The sequence below is a fragment of the Opisthocomus hoazin genome, chromosome 9 (assembly GCF_030867145.1).
Source record: "Opisthocomus hoazin isolate bOpiHoa1 chromosome 9, bOpiHoa1.hap1, whole genome shotgun sequence".
Classification (NCBI taxonomy): Eukaryota; Metazoa; Chordata; class Aves; order Opisthocomiformes; family Opisthocomidae; genus Opisthocomus; species Opisthocomus hoazin.
The window spans coordinates 29,787,993-29,815,468 of record NC_134422.1 but is presented as its reverse complement, the minus strand read 5'-3'; the positions used below and the strand labels follow the sequence as shown (position 1 = coordinate 29,815,468).

At 39.7% G+C, this 27,476-nt stretch overlaps 1 protein-coding gene across 5 annotated transcripts in view; it reads right to left on the bottom strand.

The window, feature by feature from the left end:
* PARD3B (par-3 family cell polarity regulator beta) overlaps positions 1-27,476 on the bottom strand; it is a 433,237-nt gene that overhangs the window by 223,610 nt on the left and 182,151 nt on the right. For all 5 annotated transcript variants that reach the window (XM_075430672.1, XM_075430673.1, XM_075430677.1 and 2 more), the window contains exons 5-8: positions 22,835-22,926; positions 11,033-11,119; positions 7,319-7,444; positions 1,288-1,646 (exon numbers count right to left, since the gene is read on the bottom strand). In XM_075430672.1, coding sequence (XP_075286787.1) covers positions 1,288-1,646; positions 7,319-7,444; positions 11,033-11,119; positions 22,835-22,926 — 664 coding nt within the window. The remainder of the gene's footprint in view (positions 1-1,287; positions 1,647-7,318; positions 7,445-11,032; positions 11,120-22,834; positions 22,927-27,476) is intronic.

Sequence of the window (27,476 nt, the reverse complement as noted above, 5' to 3'; positions counted from 1 at the left end):
AACAAATTAGAGCAATCAGAATTGTTTATTTATGAGCACGTTTTACTGAAACTTGGTGAAAAGTAGGAAGTGTCACAATTTGAATATAAAAACTGCTGACTATATGCTGTTAAGAAAGGACAAGTGGTATTTCAAGGCTTCCTTTTGTGAAGTTGTTTTCTGCTTGGAAATCAACAACCTCAAGTGTTAATAGATAAATGCTTTAACAAACAATTTATGAGTAAAATCAGTATCAGCAAGTATTGCTTATAAGCCACCAAAACCACCCAGGAATAGCAGAGTCCATAAACATCTTTTTATATTGAGCAGGATTGTTACCCATGTGATAGTTTTCAGAGATATCACATCAGTATCACATTCCTATAATTTCTAAAAATATAAATTACTGTTTCAAACCCAAAAGCATTACATTTAAAATGGGGAAAATTCTGTAGTAGGCATTGTTAACACAAAGAGTTCAGAAGTAAAAATGAGTTATTTAAGTTAAGAAATAACAGAAATTAAGAAATGACAGCTTGATTACATTCATTATGTGTTAAAAGAATAAAGTTACAATTTTAAAAGGGCCATTTCTAGTATCAATTTAACTCTCAACCAAATCAGAGACAGAAATTAAACAGAAAATATAAATGCCAATTGGGGTCTCCTTAAGCACATTTTACTACATGTGTATAAACCTGCTACTCCATGCAAAGACAGACATCTGTATGGAGCAGCAATTAAAGATACACACACAAAATTTGGCCTGCTGACAGCTGAATAAATACAGATGGAAACAAAAGCTTTTTAGAAAATCAAAAAGGGAAAGACAGGTAAATCTGTGGTCAACTTCCTGGATAACATGAAACAGAACAGGGTATATTTTTAAAAGTATGCGTAGACAATGTCGTAACAGTGCTGGTCAATTAGCAGATATGAACAAAAATAACAAAGGTTAGCAGCAGACAGTTCAAATTTTTATTCCATGCTTATGAAAAGGCTGAAGCATCTCTTAATATTGCATGTTGCTAATGAAATACCTTCTACATAATCAGTAACCGAGATGTTTCAAAAATCTGTAAGTCTGGGTAACACGCATCCAAAATTTATGAGAAAGCTGACTGTTGAGAACATTACTGTTAACGTTCCTTTCCCCTTTGGAATATTATTTTACCTTTTGGAAGTTTGGGAATTCTTAAATTGTAAATAACTTGCTTGTACTTATAATGTCACTACTTTGGTTAAAAGTTAAGGTATCAACACAGAGAACATGAAAGAGAATTAATCATATCATCTCCAAAGTCTTACCTTTTTTCAGGTCTATCTTTATTTTCTTTGCATTTTTTTTATTGCCAAAACCCATAAGGGGAGACAGTGAGGGAGAAGATAACTTTCTACCCAAACGTGGGAGGTTGGGGCTCTTAGATTGCTGTAGTGTTGGCTGTACACCTGCCTCCAAGTTGCTTGCTCCAGAAAGATTAATTGTTTTCAAAGTAGGTTTTGGATGAACAGGAGGTGGAATCTTTGTTTTCGGAACTCCTTCTTCATTACCCAGAAAACAAAGGGGAGCAATAGCAGACTTCTCATACTGTTCTCGATTATACGGAGGAAGGACTTCCAACATGACACTTTGAAATTTCATTGCCTGACGGAAGATGTCCTGAGCCCTTTAAAAGAAAGGTATGAAAATTCACATAACAAATCGGAAAAATTGGGCAAAGTTTGAAATTGTTTACAGAGAATAAGATAAATTTTTCTCTTAAACATGAAGAAATAATCTTACTTTCACATCTACAGGGTGCCTTTTCTAAAAGTACGCGTGAAATAAGACTTCTAAACTACTGCATTTCCTTACATTTCAAGTAGGAGCAGCACGTCTGTCAGGATTCCTAGGCTGTTATGAAAACGTATCATCCAGAATAACCTAACAAACACAATTCTTCATGTAGCACATCAGAAAAGGAAGTTCTGATAGCAAAAGCTCATCAAGACACTCCTGAAGTTACAGCTTGCTCGTTTTTTCAAGTATCTGTCCGTTACATATTTTTTTGTTGGTATAGAGGCATACTGAGCACTTATGACCAACTGCTCTGATAGATACCTCTACTACAAGCAAGCTCAAGACTTCCTTTTTTCTGAGTACAGTCTAATTGCCACTCAGATTCCTTCATCATCCCTAATGCCACTGCAGGCTGGTACCACACCAATAAAAAAGAATGAGGGTATGAGGTATAAGGACATCTTCAGAAGAAATACTGTCACTGCAAATGGTGCAACAGAAAAGGATGATGGTATGGGATATATAAACATCAGAAAAAAACACGGTGACCACATAAGGTGCAACAATTTGTGTGTTTCTGCACAAATTGATAAATGAATAGGTAGATATTACGTCTTTCAAGCAGTAACCTCTTGATAAGGTGGATACGTGGACTTTACCTAATCAGTGTCTTCATAGATGTGGTCAATTGCAACACCAGAAACTGCATTAGAGCACTCAGTGAAACTACTACCCTTCTCTTAGAAAGTTTTGGGTTGGAAGGGACCTTATAGATCATATAGTTCCAAACCCCCTGCCATGGGCAGGGACACCTTCTACTGGACCAGGTTGCTCAAATCCCCATCCACCCTGGCCTTGAACAGTGCCAGGGAGGGGGCAGCCACAGCTTCTCTGGTGCCAGTGCCTCACCACTCTCATAGTAAAAAATTTCTTCCTTATATCCAGTCTAACTCTACCCTCTTTCAGTTTAAAGCCATTACCCCTTGTCCTAACACTCCAAGTCCTTGTCAAAAGTCCCTCTCCAGCTTCCTTGTAGGCTCCCTTTAACTACTGGAAGGCTGCTATAAGGTCTCCCTGGAGCCTTCTCTTCTCCAGGCTGAACAGCCCCAACTCTCTCAGACTTTCCTCATGGGAGAGGTGCTCCACTCCCCTCTGATCATCTTCATGGCCCTCCTCTGGACCTGCTCCAACAGGTCTATGTCTTTCCTGTGCTGAGGGCTTCAGAGCTGGACGTAGGACTCCAGGTGGGGTCTCACCAGACTGAAGCAGAGGGGCAGAATCCCCTCCCTTGCCCTGCTGGCCACGCTGCTTCTGATGCAGCCCAGGATGCGGTTGGCTTTCTGGGCTGTGAGCGCACACTGCCAGGTCATGTTGAGCTTCTCATCAACCAGCCCCCCCAAGTCGTCCTCCCCAGGGATGCTCTCAATCCAGTCTCCACCCAGCCTATATTTGGGCTTGGGATTGCCCTGACCCATGTGCAGGACCATGCACTTGGTCTTGTTGAACTACATGAAGTTCACACAGGCCCACTTCTTAAGCCTGTCAAGGTCCCTCTGGATGCCATCCCTTCCTCCAGCGTCTCGACTGCACCACACAGCTTGGTGCTGACAGCAAACTTGCTGAGGGTGCGCTCAATCCCACTCTCCATGTCGCCACCAAAGATGTCAAACAGTGCCGGTCCCAATACCGACCCTTGAGGAACATCACTGGTCTCCACCTGGACATTGAGACATTGACTGCAACTCTGAGTGCAACCATCCAGCCGATTCCTTATGCACTGAGTGGTCCATCCGTCAAATCCATGTTTCTCCAGTTTAGGGACAAGGATGTCATGCGGGGCAGTGTCAAATGCTTTGCTCAAGTCCAGGCAGATGACATCAGTTGCTCTTCCCTTATCCATGAATGCTGTAACCCCATTGTAGGCGGCCACGAAATTTGTAGGCATGATTGGCCCTTACAGAAGCCACACTGGCTGTCACCATTTTTCCATGTGCCTTAGCATAGTTTCCAGGAGAATCTGCTCCATGATCTTGTGCGCCACAGAGGTGAGACTGACTGACCTGTAGTTCCTTGAACTGATTAACACAGTAACAACCCAGTGTTCGGGTTCCCATGCATTGCAAGGCAATTAAGATAAGTTGGCCAAAGCAACCGTTCATAAAGTCTTCTCTGGATTTTGAATAACCTGTAGATTTCGCCAGTCAAGACATTTTACGAACCTTGGATTCTAAAGGCACAAAGGAGACTTCTCTCTTTCTATGCTTTCCTCTCATACCTTCCAACGAAGCAGGCTGATTTTCTGTCATACTGCAGAAGACAACTCAAGTACAGACAGACGTAGTAGCTGAAGTACATTTTGAGAATGAAAAATCAAGAACTTCTGCTTCGCAGAATTGTGTCAAGAGGGGAAGTAATGGCCACATTAGTTTTTAAACAAATCATGGGGTCCTTCTGAGAACAATTTACATATCTTCTACATTTCTGTAGCGTGTTCACCAGTCAGGGAAAGCCAGTATTTCACTGAAGTTTTGGCTTTGGATTTACACTCAGCTATGCAACAGCAAACTTGAAAGTACTTCCAAAATAAACAGTTTTTTACACTGATACAGAAAGGAAGCCACCACAAATGTTAACATCTTGAATGCGCTTCTACAGCTTTTCCAGATCAAGCGAGCCACACAATACCTCCACCTTGCAGCTGCAGGCAGTGGAAGGGAGGGGCTGTTTCAAGAGGGTTTTTTGCAGCATGAAGACACTGAAGTCAGAGGGCAGTCCCAATGGATAGTGCCGTGGGAAAGAACCATCTTGGCTAGACTCAGTGTATGTGCACCAAGAGTCAGAGCAACCGCACTCATTGACAAGAGCCACTGCCAGAAGACAAACCTCAAACTTGGCAAAGAAAGGTAGCAGGGAGAGCATTGTGGGAAGGTATTCTTCCAGCACCGCCCTCAAGGGTTAGTTTCCAGAACTGTAACAGCACTGTCCCAGTGTGTCTGCAGGGGTTATAGGTTACCTGCTCACCTGTAGCCCATGAAGGTTTTCCAAGGACAGACCTTACCCTGATCATAGAAACCATGGCATGCTCCCAGCATAAGGTTGTAAAGCCTTAAAAGCAGGTTTCTTTCACACCCCATCTTCATCCTTGCAAATAGCCACTTGGCCATACGTTACAAGGTAATTTAATAACTTAGTTTCAGGAGATTAATATTTTAAATATACGAAATAGAAAATGTAAGATCTCCTTGGAAAAAAAAAAAAGTGGAAATAAGACATCCTGTGGGAAAGCCTAAATGCAGTCTTCAGGGGCAAAATAACTGGCTGCACTTCAAACAGAAAAAATAATGGATGGAGAAATTTACATTTCTTGAGATTCCGAACGCATACTTTAAAGAAATAAGGGAGTCAATTAAAAGAGGTGCTAGAAACTCTGCAACACAACAGAAAGTAATTGAATAGATAAACAGGCAATGAAAAAGCAGACCAACAGTCCCAATATATAAAACTATTATAAACATGGGAATACAAAAAGTAGGCCGCTGCTATTACAGCTGCAGAAGCAGCAATCATCAGGACCTACTGTAAAGTCTCTGCTGAAAACTGAAAGAGACACTATGTAACAGTCTCCATTAAGTGTTAAAACAGCTTTTACATGGGTTATGAAAAAATGTCAACCTGACACTAGCAAACAGATTTTCCTCTCAAAGGAGAATCTGATGACTATTTCTGGGTCAGCAGTGACTGGGACAATACTTGGTGACAACCATTACAACTACTGCTTTTCTGTAACTTGGACTTCTGTCAAGTTAGTCGAGTTACATCATGCCAGATGAAAACTAAAAGCCATAGTCACTTAGTTTCAACCCAGAAAGCTGCTTTCTTTAGCCATTCTCAACAGCCAAGGAAGGGGGATGATGCAGAAGGCTATTCTGAAGGCAATTCAGGAGAACAATGTAACATGACGTGGGCCTAGGCTAGAGCTTGTCCAAACTACTCCCCCCAGTCCCCAAATGGATGTTGAGTCATCACAGCTCACTGCAACCACACTACTTGCTATTGTAACATAAGGTGAACCAGACCAACTAAATTAGGCTCTGCTTTGAATCACCTTCGTCACTCCTCTCTTTCACTCACCCAGTGCCAGAGAGATTGCCTAACAAGACTGGCCTCTCTAAACTAACAATTGTCTTTGTAAATATCCCTTCCAACTCCCAAAACTTTAGAAACTTGGAGAAAGTGAAGTGCCCTGCATTTTTCATTTCGAACCGAATTACTGCAACATTTCTAACTGCCCAAAATGCAGTAACCTCACAGAAAAATAGGTGGAGTCCTCCACTCCACGTACATCTCATGGGCTTAAAGCCTCTGAAGATTTAGTTACATTCTGAAGAAAACACAAAGGAGACAACAAATTTTAAAGAAAAGATCACATAAAATTTTGAAAAGAGAGGTTTTGATTCAGGCAAAATCTCCTTTGAGAAGGATACATCTTCACTACAAAACTGCACAGGTCAGGCAACATTTTAATATGGTATCAACAATTATGTTCTGATAAAGTTGATATCTTATTGTAGGAATTTTCCATGGGTGGAAGAGAATGGCATGTACTGTATCGTATCAGAATACATTTACCACCAGATATTCAGAAAACAATAACTTGAAAATCTATCAGAAGTCAAAAAAGCTAAGCCTCAGAAACAAGGTAATACCTCTTACAGAACTACACTTGTTTTATGAAAACCTATTTTTCAAATATTTATCCCTAACAGTGAAATTAGTTATTTGATTTTAGTCTAGAAACCTTGAACATTTGGCTTACTGTTTAGAAAGTTAAGCCTCAGCTCCTTTGAGATCTCAGTAGGTTTTTGTTATATTATAAATAATCACTCAGCTGTCTAAACATATGGATTAAAAGTAAAAACAAATTACTATTTAATTACTACAGCAAATATCTGTGAAATTTGAGAGGCTATTCTTTTGTGCAACAATGTGACATTAATTCACAGCCAATCAAAGCAAACTGTTACTTAGAGTAATTTTAGGTAGGCAATAAATGTCAACAGATTAAAATAAAAGTCGTAAGAGGTGAGACTTCCCATTTAGCTCAACTAATAAGTTTGACAGTACTAGTATTTTTAAAAAATTAAATGCTCAAAAAGCTTCAACACACACAAAAAAATCTTACTTCATTTGCAAAAAAAAAAAAAGGAAAAACATGCTGTGATGTTGACTCATTCTGAGGGTCTTATAAGAAACAAATTACAAAGAAAATACAGAAAAAATAACAGAAGAATTAGAAAGTGAAGATAGCTTTAAGTTTTTTAACAGTTATTTAAATTAAGCAAGCACAATACATTCACTAAGACTACAAGAACACTCCTCTTCCCAAAATTCACCTTACTTGGGAGATTTCAGAAAGAAAGTTACCTGGCAGAAACTTTGTATCACGTTTACAGGCATTTTATTGGTAATAAATATTAATCCCTTTGCATGAATCTCTTAATAAACACAGCATCATATAAAATCTTGGATAGTTAAAAGTATCAGTAAACCATCACTTACTGTGCAAAGGTTTTATCTGTAAGGTCCACATGGTTAATCTTCACAATGCATTCATTTTCATGGAAAAGCCCATCACGCCTAGATCTGCTATCTTCTTCAATACCACGGACAAAGAGACCCAGCATCCTAAAAGGCAAACAAACAAAAAAAAAAAAAGGGGGAAAACTACTCTTATTCTGGTGGTATGAATTTATAGCAACCAAAAATAGATCTTAATCTCTACTGTGTGCGAGATGAGATACAGTAGACCACTATGAGGTGCCAAACCTAGAGAAAGGATTTCCAGCTCACTAACAGGGAGGGGATTGCAAGAAACATCAAGAAAAAATGCTGGACACTAATGCTATACTACTTGCTAGAACTTCAGGAAGCATTAAGTCCTGTAGGTCATACTTGGAGCGACAGGAAAACACCTAGATCTCCCCATGCAGTTAACAATTTGAATGTAGCTTCTGCAGTATTTGTCTGCCACTAAGTAAGATTACATGGCTTCAAAGAAAAGCACAAATAGATTAAAAGTAATATTCTAACTCGACTACAACAAACTAAATGAGCACTAAAATAAGATAAAAATAATCAGTTACTTCTATGTTTGAAAAGTCTCTGAAACTTATTAGTTGCCAAAGCCCCTTGTTTTGATACATGACAGCAATCTTATTTATTTAAGTGGCAGGAGAACAGCAGAAGATCTAAACCTAAGTGGTTTGTCACCAGGTTATGTACAAACTGAAAACTGAGCAGCACAGAAACTTCTGATCATGCGTCAAACGACCAAGTGTGGGTGGTGCAAGATTCCAGTGTGGCTAACTCTGCCAGGAGCGCTAGGCTACTTCTGAACTACCTGGAGCATCTCTGTACTGCAGACTACAACTCAGCACAGATTTATCCAATGACATCAGTATAGTGTCAAAAAAACCTGACAACTGCACGTTTGTGAAGACCTTTTATAATCAAGTTTTATACCCTAAATTTCCATACCACATCAGCAAAGACAGATGACCTTTAGCAACCATTTTCTATTGGTTATACTCCCCAAGATACTAATGTGCAATTTCCAACATGCCAGCACTCCAATCACAGAACAGGAATCTTGTATTTTTTTCACCAGATTCATGACTGCCCTCATATTTAAGTCCATTCAACGGATTCACAGCATGCCATTAACTATTTCATATGACACTATATTCACTGTGCATCTGACGTTAGATTTACTGTATAATAAGATTTGAAAATCTGTATTTATGTCATAACAATGTACTTTAAGTGAAAACTTGGTTCCTACTGAGTTTTACTTCTTCATCTAACAGAAAAAAATGATTCAACCTATCACATATTCTCCTGCAACCTGCATCACCCTTCACTAAACAATTCAAAGGGGCAGTAGTGGTCAGGGGCCGCAGCCCTACTGACGACAAACATCCAGCTAGCAGCAATCGAAAAACCTAAATAGTAAGAACTAATGAAATACAATTATATTAGGATGCAAACCAATAGAAGCAGAGAAATAAAAGACATCACAGATTAAGTCGGTTGCTTGTTAACCTGTTGTTCTTAGCTGCTGCATCCATATAATGCAATGGGATTGCCCACTTGTCTGAGACTTGTCATGTGTGCTGTAGTACCTGAATGACTGGCTTGAGTTACATGTGCCGTGGCAGATTAAACTCATTGCTCCATTATTTTTTTCCACAGCCTCAATTTTAGCATTATTTTATTCATTAATATATTTATTAAATTTTAATTTCCTTTTTAAAATTATATCTAAGTGCAAAAGAAAGGGGGAAAAAATGTTTCGATTAGTTTTGTAGTTCCTGTATAAACTAAGATTTAAATTAAGATTTTGCAAATTAATACAATGTTTTAACTACCTCTAGAAAAATTTTGCTCTGGAGCAGCAGTAGGCTAAAGTCAGCACTACCTTATTCGAAGATAACCTCACAACTGAAATACCAGACCAAGCTAGTCCTGGCCAGCATTTCAACATAAATTCTATCTTGTCATTAACACAAATAAAAGATGCTCTTCTCTACTTTCTTATGTTATGATAAGTTAAAATTCACACACCAGTCTCAGGTTTGATTAAATAAGAGGGACAAGCGATTTAAGTCACTCTAGTGCTTTTACAAAGATATTGGTATGGTTCTGCCAAGGGTCATTAAAATTTCGAGACAACTGTCTAAACAAGTAGTCCATCTGTCAAAAACTCCTTTGCTCTGAGGGATCCACAAAAGCATTTGTAAATAAGGACATATGAACATGCATGCCATGTAAACCAAGGAACTCCACTTTTTCTGCACCCAACACAACAGTACTTCAGTACACAACTGTATTACAGTCACAATCATTACTGATTTTAGTAGCTTGCAATTTCATCATGTTTTTTACCTAATGATCTTGAAATACAGCGTACACACTACAACCTTTACAGCATGCCTATAACAAAGAACTATTGTTACCCTATAATGAAATGCAGACAAAGACAAGTGCCTTTCTCAAGACAAACAGGCAGTCTGCAAAGCCAAGAACACCACTCAGACCTCCTACAGTTCCCATCAAAGACCAACTTTCTTCTTGAGACAGTGATGATGTTTTTCCAGGCAGAAGGCAGACATCTATTTTCCTTATTGGCAAATAAAACACACTGAATGAATTTGGGTCCACTTGCCAACTCAGAACTCGCTGAGAAAACATTTACACACACAGACCTTTACAAGGCAATTTAATCTTTCACATTCTCTGTCCTACATGAAAGCTGACAAGTAAAGAAACATTAAAGAATTAGACAATTTTTACTTAAGCAGTAATTGTCTTTGTGTTACAGGCAGGCATTTTACTGTAGAGTAGTATCTTTTATGGCATTGGCAATTTCCCATCTCTTATTCAGGGCTGCCAGTGTCAAATTAACTCTCTGGCTAAGCCTCTGTATGTCAAATTTCAGACTAGAATTTTTTTTTTTTTTTTTTTGTTTTGCATCTGAGATATATAGCTTGGAAAACAGTTATAATGAAAATGCTGACACATTCTTAACTACAGTACATCAATATGAGCACGATGCTATAATAGGCTTTTGTGATCTCAAGAGACTATGTTAAATCATTTATAATTAAAGTAATTGTATTGTGACAAAGAAAAGTTCATGGTATAGTGCACATTTTATAAATGCTATACAACCAAATCTGAAAGGTGGCTTGAAAAATACGAGGCATGACCCGGCAAGCAAATTTTTTTACTTTTCTTGTCTGGTATGTCATTAAGGGCCTATGCAGAGAAATCCAATTGGAAAAAAAACAAACAACAACAACCACCCAAAAAAACCCCACAAATACACCAAATCCCCCAAAACCCAAAAAACCCAACCAAACATAAAACACACAACTGAAACCAAACCCCACATCCACAAAAGCAATCCAACACCACAAAATGCAACCATACCCTAGCCCCTACAACTTTAGTATCACATTATTCTACAGAGAGTCTAGTTTATCATTCAGAGAAAAAAACCAGAGGCAGTTAAAAGGACATATGAACAAAGGGGTTGGTACCATCTTATATGTAACATAGATTACTAAATATTTTGCTAACGGAAAACAGTGTCATAGACCAATTTTCTTTTAAGCATTTCTTTTCCTTATGGTTGAATAGTTGGTATTTTAAGAGAACCACAACTGAAAACTTTTCATTGATATCTCTTGAGCAATGCAGCAAATATCTTACCTTCCACTCAAAGATGAAAAAAAGGGCACTACATGTATTCCTAATGGTCCACCTTCCCCAGAAATCTCCACTGTTTTTGTCATTTCACTAAAAAAGAGCACAGGAAAACACGTCTCATATGCTGCTTCTTAGAATTCTCTATGCTAAAAATAAATCATCAGCAGAAAGATAGAAAAAACATTCAACTCAGAGCTCAGTAATATATAAAAATATGATGAAATGCAAAATGTCTACCAAATTCTTCACTTTTTTTAGACTAGCATTTGTGTACATTGAAAGGGAAAGACACCAAGTACCAGACATTTTTCCTAAGTCAACCCTTATGTAAATTAACCAGAATACTAAAGAATAAGTTATTCTACATGTTCTTAATTTAAGCTTCAAGTGAGCTGCTTTAGTCAATTACCCCATGTGAACACATTATAAACATGAACGTCACATATTAAGGACATCAAGCCAATAAGGAAATTAGCCAAATGATATTTAACTACCTTGATTTCTGCCCTCAGTTGCACAAACAAAGAACAAAACAAACTGTAATCTAAAGTGCAACTCCGCTCATTTTATCAGAAAGTTTCCTTCCTCAAACACCATTATCAAAACCTCCATATTATCTCTGACAGATTTTTGCTGTTTCATGCTATGTGCTGGTTCATTTCCTACTGAGTATTTTACACTGCCAGCCATACAGTGACCTTAACTCTATTCTGGGTGATTATAATTTGAAAAGGAAGGTACTTGAATTGGCTAGAACATTTTTAAAAATGAAAAAAAGAAAGGAGAGAAATGAGTAAGGTCTGTATTCTAGCAGATCACGTTCCTTTCAGTCTGCATCTCTCTCACCTACACGTACATCCTCACTAGTCTGCATCTTCTGTATTGCCCCTTCCCATCAGATCATACTGAACACCATCAACACTTGGGATTAGTGGTCAGTGGACAATTACTGGGTATTTCCCTTTACATTGGAACACCCTAATACATTCAAACTATAAGAAGCTCTACCCTTTGCACACCAATCCTATAGCGTTTACAGAACAGGCAAAACTGAACCAAATAGCCACTTTATGTTCTGCCATGAGTTAAGATTCAGTCTAACTGCTGGCAAGTGCAGGCTGCTGTTTAGAAGACAACTTCTGACCTTTCTCCAAAAACCATGCAACAGACTAGAGTGCATGCTGGGGAGATGAGCAGGATGATCAAGCCGACTCGTCTGCCCCATCCCCCCAAATGATTTTTATCCTCATACAACTTCCTCTGGGATCGGCTGACTGACCTCACCGCCCCACGCTCTTATGATCCTTTGATGCAAGAATCAGCAGAAATGCACAGGTATACGTGAGGAATCTGCGACCACCTTTGAAGTGGCACCACACAGTTACACCCCATTAGATACAAAACAAAAACACACGGCACAGCTGAGCCCTCTGACAGGAAGGACAATTACTGCAAATGACCTTAGACAAATTCTGGCACTGCCTCCTAATAATGCAGGAGTATTTTTTTGTTGTTGTTATGAACCTTTACCATTTGCATAATGATTAAACAGAAGCAACTTGCCCTAGATAGAATAATTCTTAGCTTGGTCAGCTAAATATGGAATAAGACTGGAAAATAAGTTTATACCATTTTCTTTTGGTTTTGGAGTTGGGGGGGTGGGGTGTGTTTTGTTTGTTGAGAGGTTCAGGGAGGGTTTTTTTGTAAGTTGTTCTTCCAAAAAGGCTGACACTGGAATAAATTTGTATTTCATACAAATGAAACTGACAGACCCTGAACAACGAAGCACCACTGATCCCAAGGTTAACAGATTTTCATGCTACTATATTTATAACCCAGGCACAATCAACAAGCATTTCTATTTGCTGATGTTTTGTTTCCTGTATTCCCCTCTCTTTGTGAATCAAACAGGGAAATTCTGACAAAATCTTCCTGTAAGTTTTTTTCAGAAAACATTTTTTTCCTAGTGTAATCGGTCAGCAAAGCTCATCAGGGTGGCTACCAAAAACTCTAAAACGCTTGCTCAGGAAATGAATTCTTTTTTCAGTTCGATCTTCTTCTTCCTCCAATTCTCTCGACAGACTAAACCAAAATTAATTAAAAGGCTACTTTTACTGTCTTTTTGAACTTCTACAGAATCAAAACATACAAGCAAATTAAGTAGCCAAATCCTATAGATCCAGAATATAATCAGAAGTAGTAAACGGGCTTTCATTTGTACAAGGAAAATTTAAATAAGTTACAGTTGTCCCCAGATAACCCTGTGTCGCTTAAGGGAAGAGTTGTCTTGCTAAGCAACTGTAAAATAGAGTAGAAAGTTTTTTGAGGGCCATCACGATAGACAGGTTAGCTGTCATATTAAATCAATGCACTTACAGCTATAAGCAGGCTCAAAGCTAAAGAAAATATACAAGATTATTTTTAAATTCAACATGAAATCTACATACTAAGAAAAATCGGTTTCTTTGTGAAAATAAATGCCCCACATGTACATTGTGTATTACTTTTAAAAACATTGTGGCACATCCTAAAAGTTATGGATCTACTAAAGCTCTAAATATCCAGAATAAGAGCATACTCTGTATGCATACATATAAAAAAGATAATTCAGAATCATATTTTGAATCAAAAATCATGAGCCAGAATGACTTTCATTCTACAACAAATGTGATTCTTAATTACATCTGAGAAGAAAACTGCCCTCACAACAACGTTAATAGATCTTTTAAAACATATTATTTTTATATTATACCTAAGAAAGCCTGATAGTTAAAAAAATTAAAAAGCTGGATATCTGGTATTTAGCTTTCTTTTTGTTTAGGAACCTCAAAAATTAGAGAATCAGAAAAATTTGACATAATTCACTCATGCTGTCCGTCTCCCAGCATTTCTAATCTGCCCACAAGAACAGCTGAATTCCACCAGCATATTATCCCACACCGGCTTACAATTTACACGTAGTGGAGAGAGTATTCAGGAATAAGGCATGGCTGAACGAGATCCTAAATAGGACGAGCTTTAAGAATGCTAATTACTATACTCCACAGGCACAAGGGACACCAAGGTGCTGGGACTCTTCAGTTTGACAGAGTCAAGTTAAAAAACTGAAAGAAGGTGGTGGCAGAATGCAGAATGGCTTTCCACTGCTGGTTGATAGCTGCAATATTGACAAGAGAGAGTAATTTATGGATTTTCTGCAATATTCAGCACATTTAAAAAACAAACACACACCCCAAATAGAAAAAAAATAAATTCCAAAAGTTAGTAACCTACTAGTGACCTACTCCTGTTTTTAAGTCTCCCCTATAAGTCTTAAATGCATTTTGCAGTAAAAGAAAAAACAAGTCTGGCCTATCAAGTCAGTATAAAAGACCTGGAGTCCAACTGCTAGCTGTGGATGAGAGGCTGGGAGCACTGGTGAGCGATGCACGGAAGGTGCCTCAGTGTGCTACACTGCTAGTATCTCCTGCGTGTTCTCCAATGCACTCCAATGCAATACGGAAAGATACATTCTTACAGCAATCAAAATAAGTGAATTTTTAAAAAGCATTTATCTCAGTGAAATTTATCACAGCTGCAGGGCTCACCGTAACTAGAAACGCAGCATTTAGGCTTCTTCAAATGCATGCTGGCATCTCCCTTCCCCTCGCTGCACTGAAGGAGTCTCAGAGAAGAGAGAACACCTGCCTAGCACAACGCCATCGTGACACCCACGACCACATTCAGTGTTGTGCTACTGATTTTTAACCTGAGGAAGCTGTCATCATTTACTATTTAAATTCTTCATTGCTTGATGTTTATTGATTGCTGCCAGATTCTTTAGTCTATCACATTTGTCAGGAAGGCTTGCCATGCATACTATTAAAAACGTTGATGAGTACAGTTTATCAAAGAGAGAGAGAGAGAGAGAGGATGTACACATATGTGTAGTGAGCATGCACAGCAGCCCATTTGTAACATGGAAAGCAAAATTTAAATGGAGTCCTGCATGTTCAGCGGTGCATATTCTGTGGTGAATCAGTCTGATCTTCAGATCGGCAGTGCTGCCCTTGCTGTCGAATACTGCAGCTCGCTCTCCTGAAAACTGCTTCAAGAATTAGCAGTTTGCCAGTTATGCAATGGGAAAAGATCAGTCAGCTGAAAGCTCCTCTGCAGACTACCAAATAATACCGAAGAACCAATCTCAACTACTGAGCACACAGAAGCTTAAAAGGGATCTCTCTCCAGAAATAAACGTTTTGGAGTTTTGCAGCAGAACCCAGTTCACTAAGGCGCTTTGACCTTCCCTGATTACAAATGCTAGGAGAATCTCGGTAGGGTTTCTCTTAGCGAATGCAGCAGATGCAGCCTCCAGCAGATCAACTGTTTTGCAACACATCAAAGACAGTACCTTGAAAAAAGCTGCTTTCTGCATGAGTTACTGGGCAAAACTTGTGACCATGTGTACGTCACAAAAGTCTACTGCCTAAGTACACACAGATCAAATATTTCTCATTCCAAAGGCATATTCTTTTGCCATTTCAGTCTTACTCAACACCTGCACGTAAGTCTTCAAGCCAGGCACAACATGATGAAACAAAAACCTTTCCATAGATCACAGAATTCCTCATATGTTTTAAAGAAAAGGGAGAGATTACTAAGCCACTGTATCTGGAAAAAATCTCTTAGTGTAGGATGTCAACGTTTCCCTTACAAACAGAAAAGCACAGCTGATACTCTGAACATGCTTTGTGGCATTTTTATTAACCGCAGCCAAGTAAAAGGCAAAGGAAATGTCACTTAGATGCAAAGAGCTCACAGATGAAGTTACTGAGCTGCACTTTGTCACTTGTGCCTCCAGCCCCCCCAGCCAATGCTGCCATTCCAGGGGAGGAGAGCATCTGTGAACAAGGGCTGCTGACATTTGCTAGAGAGCACAGACCTACAGGTGATGTCAAGTTATTAAAGCAAATTTTAACGAGGAAGCATACACAGGTTTATCCAAATAAAAAGGCAATGACTCTGTCCAAGTACTTCTTTTGCATATTAAAACAGCACAGTTGCTGATAGTAATGAAGTATCTGTATCCGTTCCTCCAGAGAGGCTTCCAGAGTAGCCAGCTCAACTAAAGCTGTCAGATAGCCCATTTCCCACCCACCTCATACCCCTTTTCTACATTTTTACCTTCCCTCTTTTAAACTAGATGCTCAATGCCCTTACGAAAATGTGGTGGAAGCCCTTAACAAGAAACTGGAGCTCAAGATGTTAAATCATGTGAATACACTCAAACGATGAAAACCTGAGGAATATCTAAACTGGGATGGAGAGCACCCTACAAGGAGAAAGGAAAGCAACTGAACACACACAATCAAGCAGGACCTTTCCAGGCACAGTTAAGGAAACTGCTCACTCTGTTTTACAAGAGACAGGCACATTTCAGCTGCTCATTTCTACACAGAACTAAACAAATGATCCACAAAGTCTAAATATTTACTATGAAATAATGTCAGAATCTCCCAGTTTCAGGTTTGAAAAGGTAACCAGACACCTTCTCCTAACTAAAATGCATTAACCTAGTAAAGATCGTACTGTAATCCAGACTTTTTTACCCGTGAATATTAGTTAGTTCTCATGAGATAAGCTGTCTAAAGGTTTAGAGAGAAACCAGACAGCCTGCAGGCACCAGGTTTTTGTGTCTTTTTTTTCTTTAAATCAAGTTGTTCCACTTCTGTGTTGTTAGACTAATGAGACACACAAAAGGTTAAAAAAAAAAAGTAAAATACAGAGAAGGAAAAACGCTGCAGTTACGCTTTAATTATGTATCTACAGTGCTTAAACCAAGGAACTGACCCTGACCTCTGCTAGAAAGAAGTGGGAAGACAGCAAAACAGAACATAATGAAAACACATAATGAATTATCTATGCATAAATTACCCTTTGAGTTCCAACTAATCCACTGCTATTAAGCTAAACATCCACTTCCAAGCAGATTCATGTTTACTGTTCCTCAACACAGTCATTTTTTCTAAGAAAAGCAAGGTTTTCAAAAACAATATTACTATGTATAGTGTGCTAAGGCATTTAATGTTAAATGTTGTGACAAATTTCTGCCTGACTTCTGTGGAGTATCAAGACTCTGCTGTTACTTTAAAAATCTTTCAATCCTAGTCCACAACATGAAGGGAAGCAAGGAAGAATACCAAATTTTACACACGGATGGCAATAGCTTGGCTTACCTTATTCTGAATGCCATTTTTACTAGCAAATCCAAAATAAAAATCCACCTTCAGAAATCACAAGAGGATTACCATTAGTCCTGTCTTTATTCCATCCAAAAATGTGCAAACAACCCAATGTTTCAAGTCTCTCTCCTAGCAAAGTCCAGCTCTAAAAAGGTCAAATAAAAATTTTCAGACTCCTGAGGGATACAGTCCTGAAAAGTTTCCCAGTACTTTTACAGCGAAATGTTTCAAGAGAATCCAGGCAAGGAAACTTCCCTCCTATTAGCTTCTGAATAGAGGAGCTAAAAACCCTCCACACTGCCTTTCATTTTATTTACTCAATGTGTAACTAATTTTACCTACTTAAGTGAACTGATTTTATTCAAATGGAACAGTTTTCCTACTTGAGTGAGAAGTGTAAAACAAGCCAAGTCTGAAGACTTCAACTGACAAGGCTTCACGATCATAAAATACTAATTATGGTATTCTTTTTTTTCTGCTTCCCTCTGAAATACCGATTATTGGCTGCAGTTAGAGAAGGAACACTGACCTCCAGTAGGTTGGTGCTCTGATGAGAAGGCTCACATAATTTTCTTAGATGACTAGCTCCTATTTTGCTTAAGTGCTATAGGTCATAATGATTACTAAACTCAGTGACAGGAAAGAATAATTTCTAGTGAAAGCAGCAGGTACACTAGTGGTTCTCCTCTTCCTTCCATAGCATGGAGTAGCTCACAATTAGGCTGAAATCATAGCTTCATTAACATCACTTAACATGGCTTATTTAAATAAAGGCTTAAGGTGTTATGACTTAGTGGTCCTTCATGGCCTTAACATCTTTGAACTATACTTTGAACTATAACAAGATTCCTGCACAAATGAATATATATGTAAGTGTATATGTAAGTGTTATAAATAATACTTTCTTTCAGAAAGAACAGTGTAAAGGACTCAAATCAGATATTAAGATGCTAGTCTTACTACTTGTAGAAAAAATAGTTCTCTTATTTAATACTAATTTATTAATAAAACCTTCTTTTCTCATATTCAATCAAATTAAGATACCAGTAAGATAGATAGTCTCTAGCGACTCATTTTCCTTCTGTAAACCTATTACTCCTAATGAAAAAACTTACGTAAAAACAGTTTAAAAAAAAACCTCTTCACTTTTAAGAAAAGCCATACAAGAACCAAACTCATTGCCTTAAAATTTAAATTGACTTTGAAATTCCAGTGAATTTCACAGATATACCAGCTAGCTTTACTCAACAAAATAATGCATTCTGAATTCCCATTAAGTTCACTGTTTGAAGAAATTGGAATATATTACAAATACTTGAATATAATTCACAATTTTGAGAAAAAAACCTCATACTACCCATCTCAAAACTTGCAGGCAAAACACAGTTTTAAAAAAAAATCTCCTCAAGACACAGGAAGAACAAGCAAGGTATATTTTGGTACAATTATTCTGCTGGGACTCTGCATTTACAGAAACACTGTTCCTCTCTCTCTTCCACCCCCTGCCCAATGTTTCTCCTTAATATATCAATCTCAACACAGATTAAGACAACTGATTTTATCTCAAAAAAAATTACAATGTAGAAAGCTTCTTGGGAATACCTTGTTCTGGTCAGCTTTCCCCCTGCTCCCTGTTTGTTCAACACTTCAATGCTCAGGCATTGAGTGACATCCCAGTCTTATTCAACTTCTTCATCAATGACCTGGATGAAGAGTTAGAGTGCACCCTCAGCAAGTTTGCTGATGACACAAAGCTGGGAGGAGTGGTGGATACACCAGCAGGCTGTGCTGCCATTCAGCGTGACCTGGACAGGCCGGAAAGTTGGGCAGAGAGGAACTTGCTGAAGTTCAACAAGGGCAAGTGTAGGGTCCTGCACCGGGGGAGGAATAACCCCAGCCCATGCACCAGTACAAGCTCGGGGCGGACCTGCTGGAGAGCAGCTCTGTGGAGAGGGACCTGGGGGTGCTGGTGGACGACAGGTTGACCATGAGCCAGCAGTGTGCCCTAGTTGCCAAGAAGGCCAATGGCATTCTGGGGTGCATTAGGAGGAGTGTGGCCAGCAGGTCGAGGGAGGTTCTCCTGCCCCTCTACTCTGCCCTAGTGAGGCCTCATCTGGAGTACTGTGTCCAGTTCTGGGCTCCCCAGTTCAAGTAGGATGAGGAGCTACTGGAGAGAGTCCAGCGGAGGGCTACGAGGATGGTGAGGGGACTGGAGCACCTTTCCTATGAGGAGAGGCTGAGGGAGCTGGGCTTGTTTAGCCTGGAGTAGAGAAGGCTGCGAGGGGACCTTATAAATGCTTGTAAATATCTCAAGGGTTGGTGTCAGGAGGATGGGGCCAGGCTATTTTCAGTGGTGCCCAGCGACAGGACAAGGGGCAATGGGCACAAACGGAAGCATAGGAAGTTCCATCTGAACATGAGGAAGAACTTCTTCACCCTGAGGGTGACGGAGCACTGGAACAGGCTGCCCAGGGAGGTTGTGGAGTTTCCTTCTCTGGAGATATTCAAGACCCGCCTGGATGAGGTCCTGTGCAGTCTGCTGTAGGTGACCCTGCTTTGGCAGTTGGTTTGGACTAGATGACCCACAGAGGTCCCTTCCAACCCCTACCATTCTGTGATTCTGCGAGTGGGCCCCAGTCTATATTCTTTATCACTTTTCCTTCCATATTCCTCTGCCAAGACGGTTTGCAGAAATCAACAAAAATCTTAAGAGATCTACAGAAATCTATGCTTATTATTGACCGTTTTAAAACATGCCAGAGAAGACCTGGCCATTTCAGAAAATGGAATACTTCTGAAAAGTAGCACAGAGGTCTTTCTCATTGTCAAAGCTTCCAATGGCCACCAAAATCAGGTTATGAAGATCAAAAGCAAATGAACATCACAACCTTCTTCTGAAGAATCCCAAATACAAGCAATGACTTGCTTAACTTGATAAACAGTAACATGCTCTCAGAAAATTCCTAAGAGGACCTAGATGATCTAAAACACCCTAGTAAAAGCATAAGGACAACAGTAAATATGAGCATAGCATGCACACAGCTTGATTAATCCCCACCACAAATTAACGGATGAAGAGACAAATGAGTGCATATATTTGGTGATGCATAATAATTACCTCAGGTGAAACAAGCTGTAGAAGTCTTTAGCAATATTCCACAAAGAGAAAATAAGCATTAGCAACTAAACTGACTAAGTTCTATACCTGCATGATGAACAGTAATCAGTTAGTGTGTAACTCAGAGGTCTAGCAGGTGCAGAGAAAGCTGGAACAACACTCCAATTCCTTTTCACAATGAGACCATTCTAAAAATATGTATCAGTACCAGAGGCAAGAGAAGAAACTACAAAAATGGCATACAAACTAGGCGACAAGGCAGCCTCCAGGAGGGAAGAAAAACGCAGACAGACTGACGAGGTGAAAAGCACATCCTTACCAAGATGAAAGTCTCCCATAAAATAAATGAAACTATGACTCAAATAACAAGAAAAACTAAGAAATTAACTCTCTTGTGTGGAAAAGACTAACTTTTGAAATCATCTAAAAGGAAAGGTGGTCCTTCTACCAAAATCCTGGCATGGACCAGAAGACCACCAAGGTTAGAGGCCCTGCTCTTGCCAGCTTCCTCAGAGGCTTTGGGTATGTAACTTCATGTCTCTCTCCCAGACCCCATGTAGGTAAAATGGGAATATTAACACTCGGTTTTTCTTAGGCGTTTGTGAGGATAAGTCCTCTAAGATTAAGACATGCAGATACTGTTTATTTAATGGTTATTATTTTATGCTGTTTTGACAAAAAAACACTAAGCTGCAAAATTCTGGCAAATTATTATTTGCTATCATCAAAATAAAAAAAAATTAATTTTTGACATTTACCAATATAAAATCTGCTACAGGAGACGCAAAGTAATAACCTCACCAGTAAAAAACACAGGTTACATTTTAACTGAAAAAGATCTTTTAAGGATTGTATGGTTCTGCTGACTGGTTATTTATTGAGATATAATATACTACCTAAGAACAACCTAGTGGCTTTCTATGATGGTGTAACAACAAGAGTGGACAAGGGAAAATCAATGGATGTCATCTATCTTGATTCTCGTAAAGCCTTTGACACGGTCCCCCACAACATCCTTCTCTCTAAATTGGAGAGATACGGATTTGATGGGTGGACTATTCGGTGGATAAGTAATTGGTTGGATGGTCGCAGCCAAAGGGTAGTGCTCAACGGCTCAATGTCCAGATGGAGACCAGTGACGAGTGGAGTCCCTCAGGGGTCCATACTGGGACCGGTGCTGTTCAATATATTCATCAATGACACGGACAGCGACATCGAGTGTACCCTCAGCAAGTTTGCAGATGACACCAAGCTGAGTGGTACAGTTGAGACACCAGAAGGACGAGATGCCATCCAGAGGGACCTGGACAAGCTGGAGAGGTGGGCCTGTGTGAACCTCATGAGGTTCAACACAGCCAAGTGCAAGGTCCTACACCTGGGTCGGGGTAATCCCTAGTATCAATACAGGCTGGGGAATGAAAGGATCGAGAGCAGCCCTGCTGAGAGGGACTTGGGGGTACTGATAGACGAAAGGCTGGACATGAGCCGGCAATGTGCGCTGGCAGCCCAGAGGGCCAACCGTGTCCTGGGCTGCATCAAGAGAAGCGTGGCCAGCAGGTCGAGAGAGGTGATTCTGTCCCTCTACTCTGCTCTGGTGAGACCTCACCTGGAGTCCTCCGTCCAGCTCTGGAGCCCTCAGCACAAGAAGGACGTGGAACTGTTGGAGCGGGTCCAAAGGAGGGCTACAAAAATGATCCGAGGGCTGGAGCACCTCTCCTGTGAGGACAGGCTGAGAGAGTTGGGCTTGTTCAGCCTGGAGAAGAGAAGGCTGCGGGGAGACCTGATTGCAGCCTTTCAGTACTTAAAGGGAGCCCATAGGAAAGATGGGGACAATCTTTTTAGTAGAGACAGCAGTGACAGGATGAGGGGTAATGGTTTTAAACTAAAACAGGGTAGGTTTAGGCTGGATATAAGGAAGAAATTCTTTACAATGAGGGCTGTGAAACACTGGAACGGGTTGCCCAGAGAGGTAGTGGAGGCCCCATCCCTGGAAACATTCAAGACCAGGTTGGACAGGGCTCTGAGCAACCTGATCTAGTTAGTGGTGTCCCTGCTCGCTGCGGGGGGGCTGGACTAGATGACCTCTAGGGGTCCCTTCGGACCCAAAACTTTCTATGATTCTATGATTCTATGAACATCCTCTATCTTCAGACATTAAACACTTGCAGGACTGAGCACTGAGTTGTATATACATATATATAGTTGTATATTTCTCCCTTAGCCTTATACTACAAACACCACAACAAAATCATATTCATTAACGAGGGTAAAAGACTGTCGTGCAAATATGTGTTTCAGTATGTGAATTGAGTGCATTTTTAGGATGGGAAAGGGACAAGAAGGAAGAGATCATGGTGATGATGAGCACAACGCAGATTCACAGGTGCAGCTGGAATGAGAAGTCAGTCTTGTCTTGCATGTTGATAAAGCACACTTGACTCGGCACCGAACAGATGATGTTCCTACCTGACAGGGAGCCGGGCTCTCTGAGCCAACAACAGTTCTGTGGGTTCAGCGAGGTTCATCTCCCCATCCTGAAAGGGTATCTGGGAAGCACCCTGTTGAAAGATTTGAAAGCACATTTTGAAACTACATACATATTCATGCATACAGAAAAAATGGCTGTATTTATAGTTTTGAGTGAATATTTGGAAGAGAAAACACACCATCTCACTGAGAGAAAGGATTGAAAGACCTGTTCTGTATGCAGCATACATGACACAGCATTCAGAGAAACAGGAGGGAATCTAAAGTCCTGCTCCTCACACCAGAGTCCCACCATGCTTCCACTGGAGATGCTCATGGTACTGCGTCCTTGTCTGTCCATCTAACCTGAACGTCGCTCTTTCCCAGACTGAGCCACCTCCTTTCTCACCATGGACTCCACAGACCATCGATAAACCCAATGGCTTTTTTTCTGCTCTCTCTATCCCTTTGTAGCATTCATCTGGTAAAGCCATATTTTCACAGTACTATCACAGAATACGAAATTATGTAATCATTTGGCCACACACAAAAATACAGTGCACAAATGGAAGTGACATTAACACTAAAACTCTTGAAAACTACTATTCAACTTGCTTTTTGTGATCCTTAGACTCTTAGTGTTTGCATTTTTTCCACACTGGGAGAGGGAAAGAGGTACCAATGAGATAAGACCACTGTCAGCAGGTGATATATTAGCTTTAATGTACTGTACTTCATTGTGACCCTTACGGCAATAACGTAAACAGAGCAAAATTCGTAACAAAGACCTTCTTTGGAGAGGTCACTTCTGCCAACTCTGCAACAGGAATAGAGCTGGAATACATAAATCTTCAGCTGTCAACACACTAAGAGAATCCAATTCAGAGCTTGATCTTAACTAGATAAAGTCTAAAGTTAATCACTACTTTTTGTTGCTGCAGTGGTACAGTTTTCCAGTGTATATACTTGCCATATCAAGCTGTCTCAAGGCAAAAGGCAGCAATGTTATAAATTCATTCCAAAGACCAAAGCCAACTAGATAGGTAATTTAGTTTTCAATAAGAGCTCTACACTCTATATTAAAACTTTCAATTTCTCTCAAAAGATGGCTCTACTCAGAAAGCTGGCTTTAAAGGTTTGGTGTTTTCAGTCCTTCAAAGATTTGTAGAATTTATTTTCAGTTTATAAGTATCAAGAGAGTTGGGGGCAAGAGTGGGTTGCTTTGCATTTTAAAAAAGAATCAGGACCAGGCTTGCAAGCAAAGCCTTGGAACATAAATCAAGCTGGATTCCCTTTTGGTTCAGATATTGCTTTTGCACCTATAATACTGGCAGCGATTGTCTTTGCGTGTTAATCAGAGCACAAGCCAACAGACTTGACTTCCACTGCAAGACCAGCATAGCTCACTGAAAGCAAACCTCTGTCACTAATGGAAGAACTATTTTTAAAACAGTGTATTGAGTATATGCCATTTCTTCCAATCACTTTTCACAGTGGAACCACACGTCAAGGAGCAATTCTTGTCATATGAAGCATATTCCATACTAACCTCATAAAGCAGGAACTCGACCTCAAGCAGTGTGTTAGCAACAGAAATCTGACATGCAGCCTTCATATGTTGAAAAAAGATAGCGCCTTGGTAGCAACAGATGCCAGCAGCAAGCAAACCCCTTAACAATAACGCTCCCAACAAAGCTAACCACTGAAAACACTGGTGCTACAATGGCTCCTCTTCTTTGAAGGCTGAAAACAGTCAAGCCACGAGCAGATTTTGGGTTGTGAATTAACTAGACTCTTTTCTTCCAGACACTGGCTGCAACACAGTGCTGCTCAGTGCATGACAGCGAACTTGCTACTCACGCCTCAGAACTGTTTTGCTATTTAAAGCCTCGCTTGCAGTCTACACAAGTCTGCATAAGCTAAGTTATTTCTCTATTTCTGGGCTTTTGGTTACCGTTACTCTTGCTGTAGTGAAGTTACGTTTGTACTTGTCCTCCATCTCCACTTCCTTGGGAAACAAGATTTCACACTATTGACAAATACTGATGTTCAGAACTCAGTCTCATGCTTCTGCTGACGGATTAACAGATTTTTAAACCACACGGAACCATTTTTTGCTCAACAAGTCTAATCTCGTACTGGGAATTAGATTTAGAATTAGACAGCACAACACCGGTAAGCACACAGTTGCACTCCAAGACAAGTAAGAGGTTCTTACAAAAAGATGGCAATCAACAGCTTTCTTTTCTGCTAAAGACCAGGCCAGCAAAAAGTCTCTTCAATGTGGGTAACGGGGTTATTATACATATTAGGGGTATCGGACCTTCAACAGAGGTCTTCAAGAACAGGTTTAAAAAACACGTCACAAATGCTTCAAGGCACATTCATTCTTATGCCAGAAAACAGTGGTCCAGCCTCATGAGGTGCTTGATAGTTCCACATTTTCATCATTCCACAAGATAGAACTTCTGTGAGGAATTAAAGGATGAAGTTTGGCGTCTGAGACAGCAATTACAGCTTGCCCTTTTCTTTTTTTTTTTTTTTTTTTTTTTTAATTTAAGGGTAAAAGCCACTAAAGTTACCCTCTCCTGAGCTGGACTGAAATGCCCCAGGGGGAAGTTCAGTGTCACAGCCCTCATCCTGCACACCACTGCCTGTTTTGATTTGAAGGCATACAGTGCTCACACATATCACAGATTATCACACGCTCAAGTCAGTAAACACAAAGCCAGATATATTTAAAGTCTTAACTGATCAAGGAAGCATGAATCATAACACTGAAATTATAATTGAGCTCTCCGAGAATGACACTAGAGCTCCAGTCATGTAAGAATCACTACAAACAGACAAATTCCTTTCATACTTCAGCATTTCATTAGAAGCTCAGAAAATTTAAACAGCTCATCTCCCGCCCAACCAGCAGAATGACAGCAAACCAACAATGACCGCGAGACACTACTAGAAGACAATGATCCAATACACACAAAAATTCTCAATATCTTGCTCATATTTTAAAGACTATCACTTTTTCAACAGTAGCAGAATTAATGACATGACTCCCAAAACTTGACTCAAATTCAGTTGACAGTGTAACAGATCTACAGTGACAATGAGAGAACTGCAGTTTTCACTTAAGAAATAGGAATAAAATGCAACATGGCGTGGTAAAAACAAATGCCAAGAAAGCATATGCATCTAAGAACAGTGGAAGTTTTAAAAATTTATTTACATAGGGATAATTTGAATTAGGCAAGTTTTCTTGGTGCTGCAAAAAAAGCACATTCTTCACATTAGGACTGAAGCAGAAAAGAAGGATTCTATTAAATAACAGCCCTCTGCAACAACTGTAACCCAAATGCTAGAAAGAGTCTCATATTCATTATGCGACAGCTCTGAAATTAGGTAAATGTGTATATATAACAGCAGAAAGAGTGACAGAGTACATAGCAGTAATGTCTTCTATTTTGTGAACATGCACAGCCTTCTCAATTCAACAGTCAGCATGGACATATATTGGCTCCAACCACAAATCTGCTGGAATGGGTCTTACTGAGGTTAGGGAATATAAGACATTCTCAATTTTTTTCTTTTATTTTTGAAAATGATCACTTCATAAAAACCAAAAAATGTCTGGGGGGGAAAAAGCAACAGTGGTAGTTTTGGACAGAGACATGATAGAATCACTTTCTGGCTAGAAAAAGAGAGGGAGAGACAGAATTGACCGAAAATGGTCAAACCAACTGTTTTTATTTCAAACAAAGGGTGCAGCCCTGAGCAGCTAACATGGCAGACGGCTGCCCTGACAGCCAGGCTACTGACCAGCCCCATTGCTCCGTTTTCTCACTATCATTGCAACACAGAAAACCTGGATTTTTGTATCTTAAAAAACCTGCATCAGATCTTTTTTCTAACCAAACTCTGGTTATAGCGGAGTTCTGCATTACATTTTAGCTAAAAGGAAATCTTTTGAGGTTCTTCTGCAGCAAAATATCGCATGTTCACCCAAGAGTGGCCACCTAGCTTTAGAAACATTCACAGGCCACCAGTTGCTATAAAGGGGCCCTAAATCACCTCAATTCTCCCTGGTAGGCTCAGAAAACTATTCTTAAGACAATAAGTAAGCTTGCAGGTAGTATAAAATTGCAAATATATCACTTTCAGAAAATCTGTGTAGCAAAAAAAAATATCATCTTCCACCTGGAAAAAAATTCTTATTAAAAAATAACCAACATGAGACAACTCGCAGAACTAGGTAAATTTAGATACCAGGAAGTCTACAGAAACAACTGGAGAGAATCCTGAGTGCAGGGTACATTTGGAGTATAAACTGGTCATGAAACACTAACAATAAACTTGAAGGGAATAAGTAAGATCTATTAATAAGAAATACACATGGTATCTACTCAAATTAGGACTGAAACTGTCTGGTATACCCAAGGGAAAGTACTTTTATCTGAAACTTTCTTTTAACGATGAAGATAAAAGTGAAAATGTATGTCTGAAGTTCCAGTTTACAGTATTGTATTCCCTGAGGGCATCAGCTTTTTAAAACAAAGGAAAAGCATCCAAACCCTAAAGCAGAAGGTCACGGAGCAGGGTGGCAGGCCGCAGAGCTTGCTCTCCCTACTTGGCCAACAGTAAA